The following is an 11818-nucleotide window of genomic DNA, read 5'->3' as shown; positions in this document are numbered from 1 at the left end:
GTATGAGACCTCTATTACTATTCCCAATCTCCGCGCGGTCAGGCAAAACGTCCCCCTTATCCCTGATTTCTTCCGATTATTTTTTTAAATCACAAAGTAACAGAAAGGAGTGAATTCAATTAAATACTTTCACAAGTACTCAGGTACCACTTTACAATATTTTTTGCCTCGTTTTTCAGCTTTCACGTAATTTTTCATAGTTTCTTCTGGTTCTGTTAAAGTTTTGATATCTATACGGAGTCGTTACATAACATGTCGTACCGTTATACCTTTTCTCTTTCATTTTGAGACAACAACCTTTCCATGTCTTGGTTCCTTTTCATCTTGTCCCCTCCCATTCATCTGTTTACCAAAACAACTAGGGCCAGGCTTACGACGCCGAGCGTCCAACATGGCGGACACTCAGAGTTATTATTTCTGCTTTGAAAACTCATCAACTCTTGTGTAAACAGAGCGGGCAGCTAACTTTTGTTGCCGGGACAGCGGATTTATGTGAACGAATAGGTAACTGGACCTAATTTGCACCTATGTAGCATTCCAACTTTGGGCAATTGTCATGCAAATGAAGCTCAAAACGTTCCTCCCACTACGTCTTAGCAACATATGTGTTGGTCCATTGCTCTCTCTTGAATTTATTAATCAACACTTTGGTCTGTTTTTCAAAGGACACAAGCTGTGAAAATTCAAACAGTCCAGTCGATCTTTTTCAACACATCACTGACAAGAGATCAACAGCACGCGCAATAAAATTGGCAGAAAGATTTTTGGAGCGACGTTAGAAAGTTGAATCTGTTGACGTACTAAACATGGTCGAGTTTGCCCAATTTAAAACGGAGAGCTAAAGGGCAGTTAATCAAACGGCTGTCGCTGTGATCGCAGTATGAGTTGCATTTCACGTTACAGTTCGCCTTCGACGTGAAAAAAAAGGTATGGATTTCTTCTTCATCAAACATAACCTTCGCCAATTTAAACTCAGGTGATGAATTCGATGTTTTCGGCATAAGCTTAATTTGCACGATTGAAATAATTGGATGTCATATCGTACAAATATCATCTGTTTCGAGAAACCAGTTCTCATCTGTGTGGCTGTCTACAAATAATCCAAAATGGCTCACCACAGAGATAAAGAACGTGAACTCGACTTGAAGGGAAAACTATCACGGAAGATAGCTGAACTCACTATGGTCATTCACTTGCTGTTTACGAGAAACCACGAGCGCGAGATTGAAGTAGAATCATTGAAAACTGCATATGAACATGAAATAAGAGGTATTCTTGAAGAAGCAAAAGGAAAAATTTCGTGGTTGGAGGGACAACTTGATGAACTAGAAAAATACCGTGTTTTATTGGACTTGAAAAATACAGAGATTGAGAAAGACAAAGAGCAGATCCAAGATCTTCAAAATAGGGAGGCAGAATTAAATACTCAGCTAAAGCATAAAGATCAACTTTTAACGATTGCTGAAAAACAAATTGTAGAATTGAAGGAAAGCCTTACAGATAATGTAAACTCTGGGTATGATCATTTGTCAGTTGAACTAGAAAATGTAAAGAAAGAGAACAATAACTTGAAAGAAAAACTCAAGGTTAAAAGTGACAAGATAAAGAAGAGCCAAAATCAAGTTGATAATCTTCAATCAAAAGTAAAAACATTGGAGGATGAATTAAAAGATGTATTGGAAAAAAAGCAGAGGCTTGAAGCAAGTGTTGATGGCTTGCAAGGAGACTGGCAGGATGAAATTGAGAGACTTGGTCAGAAAATTTCAGAATACACAAAACAGCAACAAGAAGACCAAATGAGGGCTGAAAAACTTGAATGGAAAAATAAACAGTTGAATCAACAAGTAAAGGAGCTTGAAGATGAAAAACATCAGTTAGAACTTAGAATTCAACAATATGTTGACGAGAGAAACAAAAGAAAGGAAGCAAAAAGATCCCCAAGATCAGTGACTAAAGGAAGTCCTGAAGTACCCCGACCATCACCAATTGATGTATGTTAAGTTTAGAACTTTGTTAAACCCTTTGATTCCCATGAGTGACCAAAACAGAATTTCTCATTACAATATCAAGCAGACAAGTGATGAGAAAAAAGAAAAATATCAATGAGATTATGAATTGATCCAAAATCAGATTCTAAACCAATGCCACAAGAATTGTAGGGCAGACAGTAAGGAGAATTACTGATGAGATTTCGAGAGTGAAAGGGTTGATATTGCAGTGTTATTACAACACCACTTTAGAAAATTTTAGCTAGATTTCCAAGATTTTCAGTCTTTGTTCACACTAAAACAATGGATAAAAAAATATGTTTGGTCCTCCTAATTACTACTTTCCCTTCCAAAATATTTCTTTTTGTGCTCGCGTGTTTTGATGAATTCATTTCTTTTGTTCTTAGCTTAAGCCCAAAGCCTTGGAATTTGAGAATTTATTACATGTATCTGAAACCAAAGAGGGATGGAAAATTTTAAAATCAATTGCGAAAAATTTATCTCATTAATTTGGAGTATGGACTGATTTAGGCTATCTATTACTTATCTGACTCAAGTGTTGAGGAGAAGGAGGGAGGGGGGGGGATATTTTAATTGTTATCAAATTTGTACTTAGGCTTGGTCTGTATCCACTGTAGAGAGATGATGAGCTTGAACGTCTCAGACGAGAAGTGCAGCGTTATCGTCTGGAGCTGAGCAACAGGGAAATGAGCTTCAATCGAATGTTTACTGATCATAAGCCTGTCATTGTTGATGCAAAAGGAAGGAAAACATCCTCTAATCTTGTTCACGACAATGTAAGTAGTAACAGTAGAGTTGATATGGCAACCAATGATAAGTAATTGAGTTACAAAGCTAAGTGTCCATATTAGAGGGGTGACTGTTGGATAGAGGTGACCTCACTTTTAAGACTCAACTGACGGCTATAAGGTGTCTAGAATAAACCCTTCAACTTCAACTCCCATTGTTAATTCTCCTTACTAGCTGCTACACATTTCCTTGTTAATGAGTTACAAGAATTTGGTGTTGGATCAAGATAGCAAATTTTACCAAAGATAAGGTTGAGAATTCTGGATCAATATCAGTATCTGGGCAACTGCCCACCTACCCCTTCCCTAACTCAACGACAGTCAATTGATAACAAGTTAGGGTTAATGTTGGGTTAGGGGAGGGGTAGGTGGGCAGTTGCCCAGATACTGATATTGATCCAGAATTCTCATTACCTGTTTAATGGATAATTTACAGATATTACAGGGAGAAGTTGCATGTTTATCACTTCTGGGAAATAAAGGGTCAAGGGAGGTAATTTCAAATGTCTTGAGGGTTGACATCCTCTTTTGATAAAAATTCCTTCCTTTACATTGGCTCTTCCCACTACACTACAGCTGCCTTGATTCTGTGTTTCCCATTTCTTTTTCCATCACTAAAGGACTGAGGCTTCAGGAAAAGATTATTGTATTCAGATATAAATAAGATACCTCAGATACCTTGAAGTTTCTGTAAGCTTGCTTTGAGAATCAACGGAGAGAACTTGAAAGCAACATTCATGCCAGGCTTGATTTTCACCACCCCAGTAATTCTGGAGTACAAGTTAATTTTCCAAACAGCATTTGGTTATCAAGCCATCAGACACATGTAAACCATGATTTCTCTTCTCATCAGATGGGACTCTTGCATTGGGGATATTTTTTGTTTGTTTTAAAATAATATAGTTTTTCTGTTTTTTGTTTTTTGTTTTTCTTACAGTCTTTCCCAAATCTTAGTGGTGTACAAGGACGAAAAAGAAGTGGAATTCAACAATTACCAGCTCTTGGGGAACAAAGGATTCAGAGCAATCCTCAACAACAATTTCATGGCCTTTGATTAACTTGGTTCATCTTATGTTTATCAAGAAAAAAGATTCTTTCAGAGTTTATATATTTAGTATTTAAGGAAACAAATGTATTTGGATATTATGTGGACCAAAAATATCCAAAATTCAGTCTTAACAATTGAGAGTCAATTCTGAGTCCCAAAATGGAATGAGTACCCTGATTTTACACTAACCAGTTACATGTTTGAGTCCCTTTGGAGATCAGAATTAGATCTTTTATTGACTCATGACTTGAGCTTCTGAATTGCTTGTTTATTTGATAACTAATGGTGGACAAATTTGCTCTCATTCTTTCTTGTTCTGCCAAAATGTATTAAGGGCGTCCTGCTCAACCAGGACAATATCATTTATTTACCAAAAAATTACGATAACAGTTCTCTTTTGTTGAATCTTAGAGATTTTGATGAACATGCGAGTTCATATTTTGAACTCAATATATCAACTTCATGTATAGAAAGAAGCAGTTTTAAAAGATAGTAAAAAAAAAGTGATGTATATCAAATCTTCAGGAAACAATTATACATTGTAAATAGGAGGGCAGTTTGAGGTAGATTAAAAACTATTTCTTTATTTTATTTGTTGTTTACAAGGAATATTTACTAAAGTGATGTGTTTAAGAATTTTTTTTTACAAACCAGTGGTATTTGTCTTTCTTGTCCCTTAGCCCCTAAGAGTGGCTATAGCCTCTAATTTCTCTTTACAATATCACTTCTGAATCACACATTAAGGTCAAAGGAATGAAGGAAATGATCACCAATTGGAGAAACACTTGATTGTGAAACAAAATCTCCTTATAAGCTCCTAAGGAAATGTATAGAGAACAGTATGGAGAATATGCACACTGATCTAAGGGTAAAAAAGGCCAAGCACAAAGAAAACAAAGTTTCCATTGACGGTAACTCTTTATGTACCAGTTTGTATCGCCTAACATTATTTACAAAAAGATGAAATTCAAAGAGAAATTATAGTGAATGATTTTCAAAATCCTTTTAGCTTTATCTGTCCATGTTTCACCAATTTTTCTCCTTAAATTTGTTGACATCAAAATCTGTTGTATGCAAGCCAGAAAAGAACTTTCTCTTTTCCAAGGCATCCGCACAACTGAAAAAAAAAATTGAACCAGTTATGTTAAAGGTCTGCAGGAAATTTAGACAACAAGAAAGGTAAAAAAAAAAAAAAAGGAACTGTGTAATATGGATTTTCACCTCCCGAGTTTGTCTTGAAGTTCATCAATATATTGTTGCATTGAATTTATTTCCTGAAATGATGTGAAAATAAACAAAATTCAGTTCCATGATTAACCTTTTGACTCCAAAGGGTGACTAGCACCTAATTTCTCCGTAAAAAAATCACCCCTGAATCAAACATTGAGGTAAATGGCCACTGACTTTTTAAGTAGCTCTCGATTGATAAACAAATTCTCCTTGTGAGTACTTCAGTAGATGTATAGAGAACAGTATGGAGAATATGCATGTAATGAAATAGAAGTTCGATCCTTGCACAATTGAGGCTTTATTCAACAAGACCTCGTGCTTACATACTGAACAACATAAATATGGCGGCCTAACAATAACAAGTCCGCTGACATGTGCGCTGACATCACTAAGAATTTGAAAGATAAAATCAATTTTGTGTAATTCACAAACCTCTTGCAGGACCACCTCTCTTTGTTCTAATTCCCACGCTTCATCCTCATGTTTACTATCATATGCATCGTCCTGACAAATAGAAGAACTAAAAAAATTTTAGTGGGATACTTAAAGAAATTGTCTTATTACATTATCGCAAAGGTTAGGAGAGAGCTTGAGAACTGTCAAGATCAAGATTTGAGCTAGCCTACTAAGTACTGAACGGTTAAAAACTTTTATGGATAGTAACTGAGTACTTCACCTGTTGATCACGTTGCCTACAAAACGATCTTATATTCGTCCGGACTCTGTCTCTTGTTTGTTTTCGCTTTCTTTGATAGGCTTCGTACAAAACCTTCACATCTTTATGGTCCCTGACACGAAATAACGAGGAGATCTTAATTGTCTCTTCTTAAAGCTATGCGAATCAACCAAGATTCTCGAAAAAACGTACCGGTACTTTCTGGGAAATAGTTCTTTAAATTCATCCATGGTGTAGCTGTTATGAATTTGTACATTAATCAAAGCTTCTGTGAGTAATTCCGTGCATTCGCTTTCTCCCTCCGCGGAGGCCATGTTCGCGCGCCAAACAACAAAACAGTCACGATTGTCACGCAACGCTCATTAAAAAAAACAACAACAAATTGTGTGACTGACTACAGGTAAGAATGAGGTGAAATCTTCTTTGGCAGCAATAATTGTCGTTCGTCGCCATGATTTTGTATCTCTCCCCTCAACATTTTTAGGGGGGCTTAGAAAAACATTTTAATTAATAAACCCACCACCAATCAAGGACCCATCTAGCTAATTGGGCAACTTCCTCAGCATTTTAACTTTTAAAGATTGGTTTGTTCATATTCCTTTTACAAAAGAAAGAAAGATTACTTTTCATATTCCTTTTACCCTGGGCCAAAATTGCATTCAAATGCCCTATCCCAGTGCCAGATTTGATGGTCAATTTATGGAAAAATCAGCAACCGTGACTTTCTACTCAATGAACAAGAGTTCACTTCTGGTTAAAATTCCCCACCCCAGCCAGCCAAGGTTCAAATGAAAAATAGTTGAAGATTTAAATGAAAGTGTTCCTTTTAATACAAATTCAAAATATTTATACATAACTACAGTGCCATCATTAGATTTAAATGTATCTTGTAGTATAGGTACATATTTTCCTTTTATTCAAGACAAAGACAAAAATCTTTTGGTATCAGTCAAACTTAAAAAACTGAAGTGTCTTTGAGAAGCTATGGCATTTTGGTATCACACAATAAATTAAATCTAAGCTATCTATACAAAACTGGCATGAAAATAGACAACCCTGCACAGTTAAATGAAATTTCTGCAATTCTGTCCTGTTACAAGTCATCTACTACCATCATTGAAACAAAATCCTTATAAAATATAATCCCTTTGTCTGGGTCAACAGCAGCAGAAAGCATTTCCTCCATTTCCTCTTGTGTGAAAGGTTCACCTGTTGTGAACATAAAAGATGATACAGGTCATCAATTGAACACCTCTTTAATGTACAAGTACAGAAATGATCCTCACAGGACTACATTAAGACATTTGAAAAAACACAGGCTTTGATTGACAAGATTTGAATCCTTCCTCTCCAGTTACTAGTTGGGTGTTACTGCCAATTGAGCTATGCAGAGTGTGGTTGGGGGGGGGGGGGAGGGGGTCAAAAGATGCATCTGACCATGTGTACCCATAATACCAAAAAGGCACAAACGAGGTTATGTACAACCTAATGATTTCCCAATGACAGTAAGACTCAAGTGTACAGCTCAACCCCCCCTTACCCACCCCCAATGGGAGAATCCTATCTACACTCTTGTTATCTGTGAGATAACAGGCATAAACATAACAAACATGTGAGATATCCTTGGGAAACAAAACAGGAAGGTGAAAACATGATGTTCCAACTACTAACTCCATTTTAAAGCTCCATGTACCTTCTTCAGTCATGTATTTTGTAAGTTCTTCTGTAGTAAGGTAGCCTTTGTTTTCTTGATCTAGAACTTCAAATGCTTTCATAATTTGGTCCTCAGGTGCTGGTTTGTATCTATCAAAAATTAAATTGAGAATTAACTTGGGTGTGGACTAAGCCAAAAAGGAGCATCTTCTTTTTTCCCTGGTGGGAAAAGGAACAGGTTAATTTCAAGAGTTAAAATAGACATGAAACTCCATCAATTTTAGAACATTCCTTAAGTTACCTTCTCTCCAGAAGAGTTTTTAACATAACAGGTTCAAATTTTTCAAATCTTATGTATCCTGTTGGTTCTTCCTCCTCTACCTATAACAAATAAGCATAGAACCTCAACATCATTGAAAAAGGCAAATTAGGCATATTTCTAATCACTCTCATTTGAAACTTACCGCTGATAAAGAAAATCAGTGTTTCACATACCTCGGCTAAAATGTCATGAAGCTCTCCCTCAGTAGGACAACACTTCAGCGATCTTACAATCGTCCCAACCTCTCTTAAAATGTACAAGATCACAGTTAGATATTTAGAAACATAAAAACTTATCAAATGAAGGTGCCAGTTAGATATGAAATATTATTGTGACTTTCTTACCTAACGTCGACAGTTTTGTTAGATTCGTGATCAAATATATCAAAAGAATCTGAAATTCTCTTTTGCAACTCTGCAGCAGACGAATCAGACGATTCTATGGTAGGTTTTTCGGGTTCACTACTTGGATTTGGTGAACTAACGTCCGCCATTTTGCTTCCTTAAGCGTTGCCTGGATACCAAAAAATGGCGCCCGCGACTCGGCAACACGAATGACTTTCAAAAGGGATGCGCGTAACAACAGATCTATAAATAAAATTGCGCAGATACTTTTGTAAATACATGTTGGAAATTTCGCGAAGATAGCATGGTGTGTAACTAAATATTTTCACAGTTGTGCTTTTACTATTAGCCTTTATCTGAGGAAATTTGTTCATTTGTGTTTAGGGCGACCTCCTAAAGGAACTACCATCATTTAATCAGCGCAATTTTTCAAAATATTGCACAGATTCTAGTTCCAAGCCCACGGTAGGTGTAAACCTCGTTAATTCTTGAATTTTGATTGCTTGAAATTAACTTCTCTTTCTTTACGATTGTTCTGAATTTTGTTTCTTCAGTAGCAAATCTTCAAGAGGAATGATTGTGTTTTTTATTTTACTTGAAAAGTTTGACTGTGGTGCGCAAACTAAGTCTGAAGTAGGCAACGACAACGTTAACAAATGTAAAAAAATATATTCACGTAAAATCTATAAAGGAAGCAAGAAACGTGTTTCGAATTCTTGACATTTGTAATTTCTTGTTTGGTTCATTTTAACATCTCATCAATGATGATCACGGTGAAAGATACTCCGTAACCGAATACTGCCGATCGAAATATGGTAGCCTCTTGTGTGTGTACATTATTAATATTCTAACTCGCTAGGAATACTTTTTTTTTTTATTTATTTAATATTATATAGTTTCTTGTAATACGTGATCTATCAAAAATTTCATGGACGTTTTTTTTTTCATTAGAACCGTAGGCCTGTTGTGTACTTGCCAACTAAAGAAGATGGAGCAGCTGAACAAGGTACAATACAAGGGACACCTTTGTTCGTAATGAAAGAATTCTTTAAAAAAATGCTCATATTTTTCGATTATGTTGGATCTTGAAAAGGGAAGGCAACATTGTTTCTTAGTGTTCACTGAGACATAACACCATAAACTTTTGGGTGCCTTTTTCCCATTTTACCCAGCCACTGTAAGCACTGGGGCTTTAGTGATATTGTCATCATCCACCTCCTCCACCCCCTTCACCCCCTTCACCCCATCCACCCCCTCCACCCCCTCCACCTCTTCCACCTCATTATTATCCATCATGGTGATCATAATCAGTATTACAAATAAGATCACCAGCAATAGTAGCACAATGAATAATAACAACAACAATACTAGGAATGTCTTGCAGAGGGTAGGAGGGGGAGTGGAAGGGGGGTGCACTCATGCTGCACTGTTAATAATTAGGGCGTGACCATGATTACAAGCTAATATATTGTGAGATAAGTATCAATAGTGATCCTTGTGCTGGTGGGTGAATGATTTTGAGAATAGTTTTTGTTCTGTCTTATTTTAGTCATTGTTACAGATAAAGCAAATATTTTGTTGAGATATCTACACCAGCAGTGGGAAGTTGAAGTAAGAAAACTTTGTTTTTTAAAACAAATGATGTTGGTATTATCAATGTGCTCTTTTATTTTTTAGGCAGTAGCTGGTAAAATTTACCACCTGCAGTACTTCTTATTATCCTCTAAAATTGCTTGGAATTCTTGAAAATTCAACTGGTGAAAGATTGCTTTATCAGTTAATTTATTCCACCTGTCATATTTAAAATAAGCTGGAACACTTTATCATCAGTGGATGTTAGAGGCAAATTTAGCAAAATGATGCACTGCTACGTATACCTGGGCTTGTCTCAAGGAACATCCTTTAATTGGGAATTGAAATTTCAAAGCAAAACATTTGGGTTTTGATCTTATTACATTTGTTATTTTCAGTAAATTTACTTTAAGTGTTAAATGAGCTAAGCGAAGATGAAAAAGAAATATTTAGTACTCAAGCTTATTAAATCTGAGTTAATGAAAGGTTATCTCAAGCCAGATGAAAGTTTGATGTGGTCAATCATAGTCAAAACAGGACAGCTTTAAACTTATTAAACTGGAAATGAATGCATAGGCTTGGATTTGAACCAAATTTCATATTCAGATAACCTGCGTCTAGTAAATATTTTGCAACGACTGAAACAGACAGTGGAGAAATCTAAGACTGTAATGATTATTGTTGTTTTGAAAATATAGACACCAGTGTAAATAAGGCTTTTGATAAGTCAGGAAAGATTTATTTGAAACTTCATTTATTTTTGTGGAGGTTCCCAAATTATTGGAACCAAAGTTCACTTGTTTTAAGCACTTTGCGCAATTCATGCTTACAGTTCATTCAGATTTAACTCAGAATATTTTTTGTTTTGACTTTAGAACACCCAATCTGGTAAAAAACGTGACGTGGATAGTGCTGATCTGCCAGAAACCACAGAACTAAATCCATCAAGAAAGGCCAAAAGATTGGATAATGATGAGGAATACAGCCCACCAGACTAGACACAGCTCAGGCTGAGTAGAATTATGAGATTTTTATTACCTGTGAGCGTCAACATGTTTGTGTAAAAATACATCATTCTTGTGAGGTTGCAGACTCAATCTTTGACTGGAAATTCCTGTATGTTGTAATCAACAGTGAATAGTTGAACTAACACAAACTAATATTTATTTTTAAAGTGAACACAATAATAAGTACTCATTTTTGTGTCTACAATCACCTTAAGGACATAAGTCACAGGGCTTGTTTTCACACATGGTCGTCTCCAATAAGTGTGACATTGTTTTGAACCACCACCAGGGTACCTTAGTGAATTCTATTTCCCCAAATGTTCTAAACTTTCTGTTATTTTGATATCATGCCCCTTCTGACTTCCATTGGATTCTCATTATTTTAGTCTCTCTTTGAATATCTCGACCCCAATGTCACTGACATCTGCCTCCATGTAGTTTGAAGAGTGGATAAATCTCTCTCTGGTGGATCGTCCAGTACAATCTTTAGGCACATACCTGCTGGACAGATATTTATCCATTGAATAGTTTTATTTGCCCTTCTGAGAACTGGGCCCTGGTGGTCTAAAAGTATTGGTTTTCCTAGTAATGTCCCCACAATTTTGCTTGTTCGTCTCAAATCAACAGCAACAAAAACAGAAAAACGTGTTTTAAACAATGAATCTTTAATTTTAAGTAGTGATAATCATCAGCTGCACTATTTCCACTCTGGTGCATCCAAGTGTGTGGTTTTTAGTTGGATTTTAAATCATCTTAAACTTAAATGCTTGGTATTGTATTGACTTTGTAAACAGAAATTAAGACTTGCCTATCTGAAATAAAGGACACTGTAGAGGAAAGGTCTGTGTTTGTGAAATTATAAATTCTAATGATCTTGTCAGGATAGTTAGACATAAGCACAGATTTCATAGACAGCTTGGGTAGCAGAGAGATTTTCCCACTTGTGATGTGCTGGCTACATGCTGGTAGCCCTTGCACAAATGTCAATGTACTCCAAACATACTGTATTTCTTTGAATAAGAGCCTGGGTGCTTATTTAAAATTTTGGCTGATAGGAGGGGCACTTCTGAGGGAGGGTGCTTAATAGAGGGGGTGCTCATTATTTTCTTATACTGATCCCACTGTAGTTGAAGCATAAAAAGTTTTTAAATAAAGTGGCAATAGAAACA

The 11818-nt window shown here is 36.1% G+C and overlaps 4 protein-coding genes across 5 annotated transcripts; 2 read left to right on the top strand and 2 right to left on the bottom strand.

Annotated features, from left to right (window-relative positions):
• Positions 1-107: 107 nt before the first annotated feature.
• Positions 108-4436, top strand: LOC131785048 (chromosome partition protein Smc-like). 2 transcript variants are annotated; one of them, XM_066165948.1, is made up of 4 exons: positions 108-143; positions 666-1991; positions 2627-2785; positions 3735-4436. In XM_066165948.1, the coding sequence occupies exons 2-4, from the start codon at positions 1107-1109 to the stop codon at positions 3849-3851; spliced, it is 1161 nt and encodes a 386-aa protein (XP_066022045.1). In that variant the 5' UTR covers positions 108-143; positions 666-1106; the 3' UTR covers positions 3852-4436. The 2 variants fall into 2 exon arrangements, with proteins under 2 accessions (XP_066022045.1, XP_058957886.2); XM_059101903.2 differs by lacking the exon at positions 108-143 and adding an exon at positions 380-504.
• LOC131785064 (uncharacterized) lies at positions 4433-6074 on the bottom strand. The gene is made up of 5 exons (XM_059101916.2): positions 5944-6074; positions 5752-5863; positions 5508-5579; positions 5067-5119; positions 4433-4962 (listed from the first exon to the last, which is right to left on the bottom strand). The coding sequence occupies exons 1-5, from the start codon at positions 6063-6065 to the stop codon at positions 4872-4874; spliced, it is 450 nt and encodes a 149-aa protein (XP_058957899.1). The 5' UTR covers positions 6066-6074; the 3' UTR covers positions 4433-4871.
• Positions 6075-6557: 483 nt separating this feature from the next.
• Positions 6558-8232, bottom strand: LOC131784440 (dynein regulatory complex protein 8). The gene is made up of 5 exons (XM_059101247.2): positions 8071-8232; positions 7900-7972; positions 7706-7785; positions 7445-7554; positions 6558-6960 (listed from the first exon to the last, which is right to left on the bottom strand). The coding sequence occupies exons 1-5, from the start codon at positions 8217-8219 to the stop codon at positions 6845-6847; spliced, it is 528 nt and encodes a 175-aa protein (XP_058957230.1). The 5' UTR covers positions 8220-8232; the 3' UTR covers positions 6558-6844.
• Positions 8233-8324: 92 nt separating this feature from the next.
• Positions 8325-10739, top strand: LOC131784451 (DET1- and DDB1-associated protein 1). The gene is made up of 5 exons (XM_059101258.2): positions 8325-8377; positions 8455-8535; positions 9022-9076; positions 9620-9681; positions 10518-10739. Exons 1-5 carry the CDS (start codon positions 8375-8377, stop codon positions 10638-10640), a joined length of 324 nt encoding a protein of 107 aa, XP_058957241.1. The 5' UTR covers positions 8325-8374; the 3' UTR covers positions 10641-10739.
• The last annotated feature ends 1079 nt before the right edge of the window (positions 10740-11818 follow it).

This window comes from Pocillopora verrucosa, chromosome 4, assembly GCF_036669915.1.
Source record: "Pocillopora verrucosa isolate sample1 chromosome 4, ASM3666991v2, whole genome shotgun sequence".
NCBI classification, from domain to species: Eukaryota; Metazoa; Cnidaria; class Anthozoa; order Scleractinia; family Pocilloporidae; genus Pocillopora; species Pocillopora verrucosa.
Note: the sequence above shows the minus strand (reverse complement) of the source record. Positions and strands in the feature narration are given on the sequence as shown.

Excerpts from the sequence above, each read along its gene's own strand:
- LOC131785048 (XM_066165948.1), top strand. The coding sequence starts at position 1,107 with ATGGCTCACCACAGAGATAAAGAACGTGAACTCGACTTGAAGGGAAAA. Across the intron at positions 1,992-2,626 it reads CCCGACCATCACCAATTGAT|AGAGATGATGAGCTTGAACG; the intron begins GTATGTTAAGTT and ends TATCCACTGTAG. Across the intron at positions 2,786-3,734 it reads CTAATCTTGTTCACGACAAT|TCTTTCCCAAATCTTAGTGG; the intron begins GTAAGTAGTAAC and ends TTTTTCTTACAG.
- LOC131785064 (XM_059101916.2), bottom strand. The coding sequence starts at position 6,065 with ATGGCCTCCGCGGAGGGAGAAAGCGAATGCACGGAATTACTCACAGAA. Across the intron at positions 5,864-5,943 it reads CTATTTCCCAGAAAGTACCG|GGACCATAAAGATGTGAAGG; the intron begins GTACGTTTTTTC and ends ATTTCGTGTCAG. Across the intron at positions 5,120-5,507 it reads GAGAGGTGGTCCTGCAAGAG|GAAATAAATTCAATGCAACA; the intron begins GTTTGTGAATTA and ends ACATCATTTCAG.
- LOC131784440 (XM_059101247.2), bottom strand. The coding sequence starts at position 8,219 with ATGGCGGACGTTAGTTCACCAAATCCAAGTAGTGAACCCGAAAAACCT. Across the intron at positions 7,555-7,705 it reads AAAACTCTTCTGGAGAGAAG|ATACAAACCAGCACCTGAGG; the intron begins GTAACTTAAGGA and ends AATTTTTGATAG. Across the intron at positions 6,961-7,444 it reads AAAATACATGACTGAAGAAG|GTGAACCTTTCACACAAGAG; the intron begins GTACATGGAGCT and ends TGTTCACAACAG.
- LOC131784451 (XM_059101258.2), top strand. Across the intron at positions 8,536-9,021 it reads ATTCTAGTTCCAAGCCCACG|AACCGTAGGCCTGTTGTGTA; the intron begins GTAGGTGTAAAC and ends TTTTTTCATTAG. Across the intron at positions 9,077-9,619 it reads AGATGGAGCAGCTGAACAAG|TCATTGTTACAGATAAAGCA; the intron begins GTACAATACAAG and ends GTCTTATTTTAG.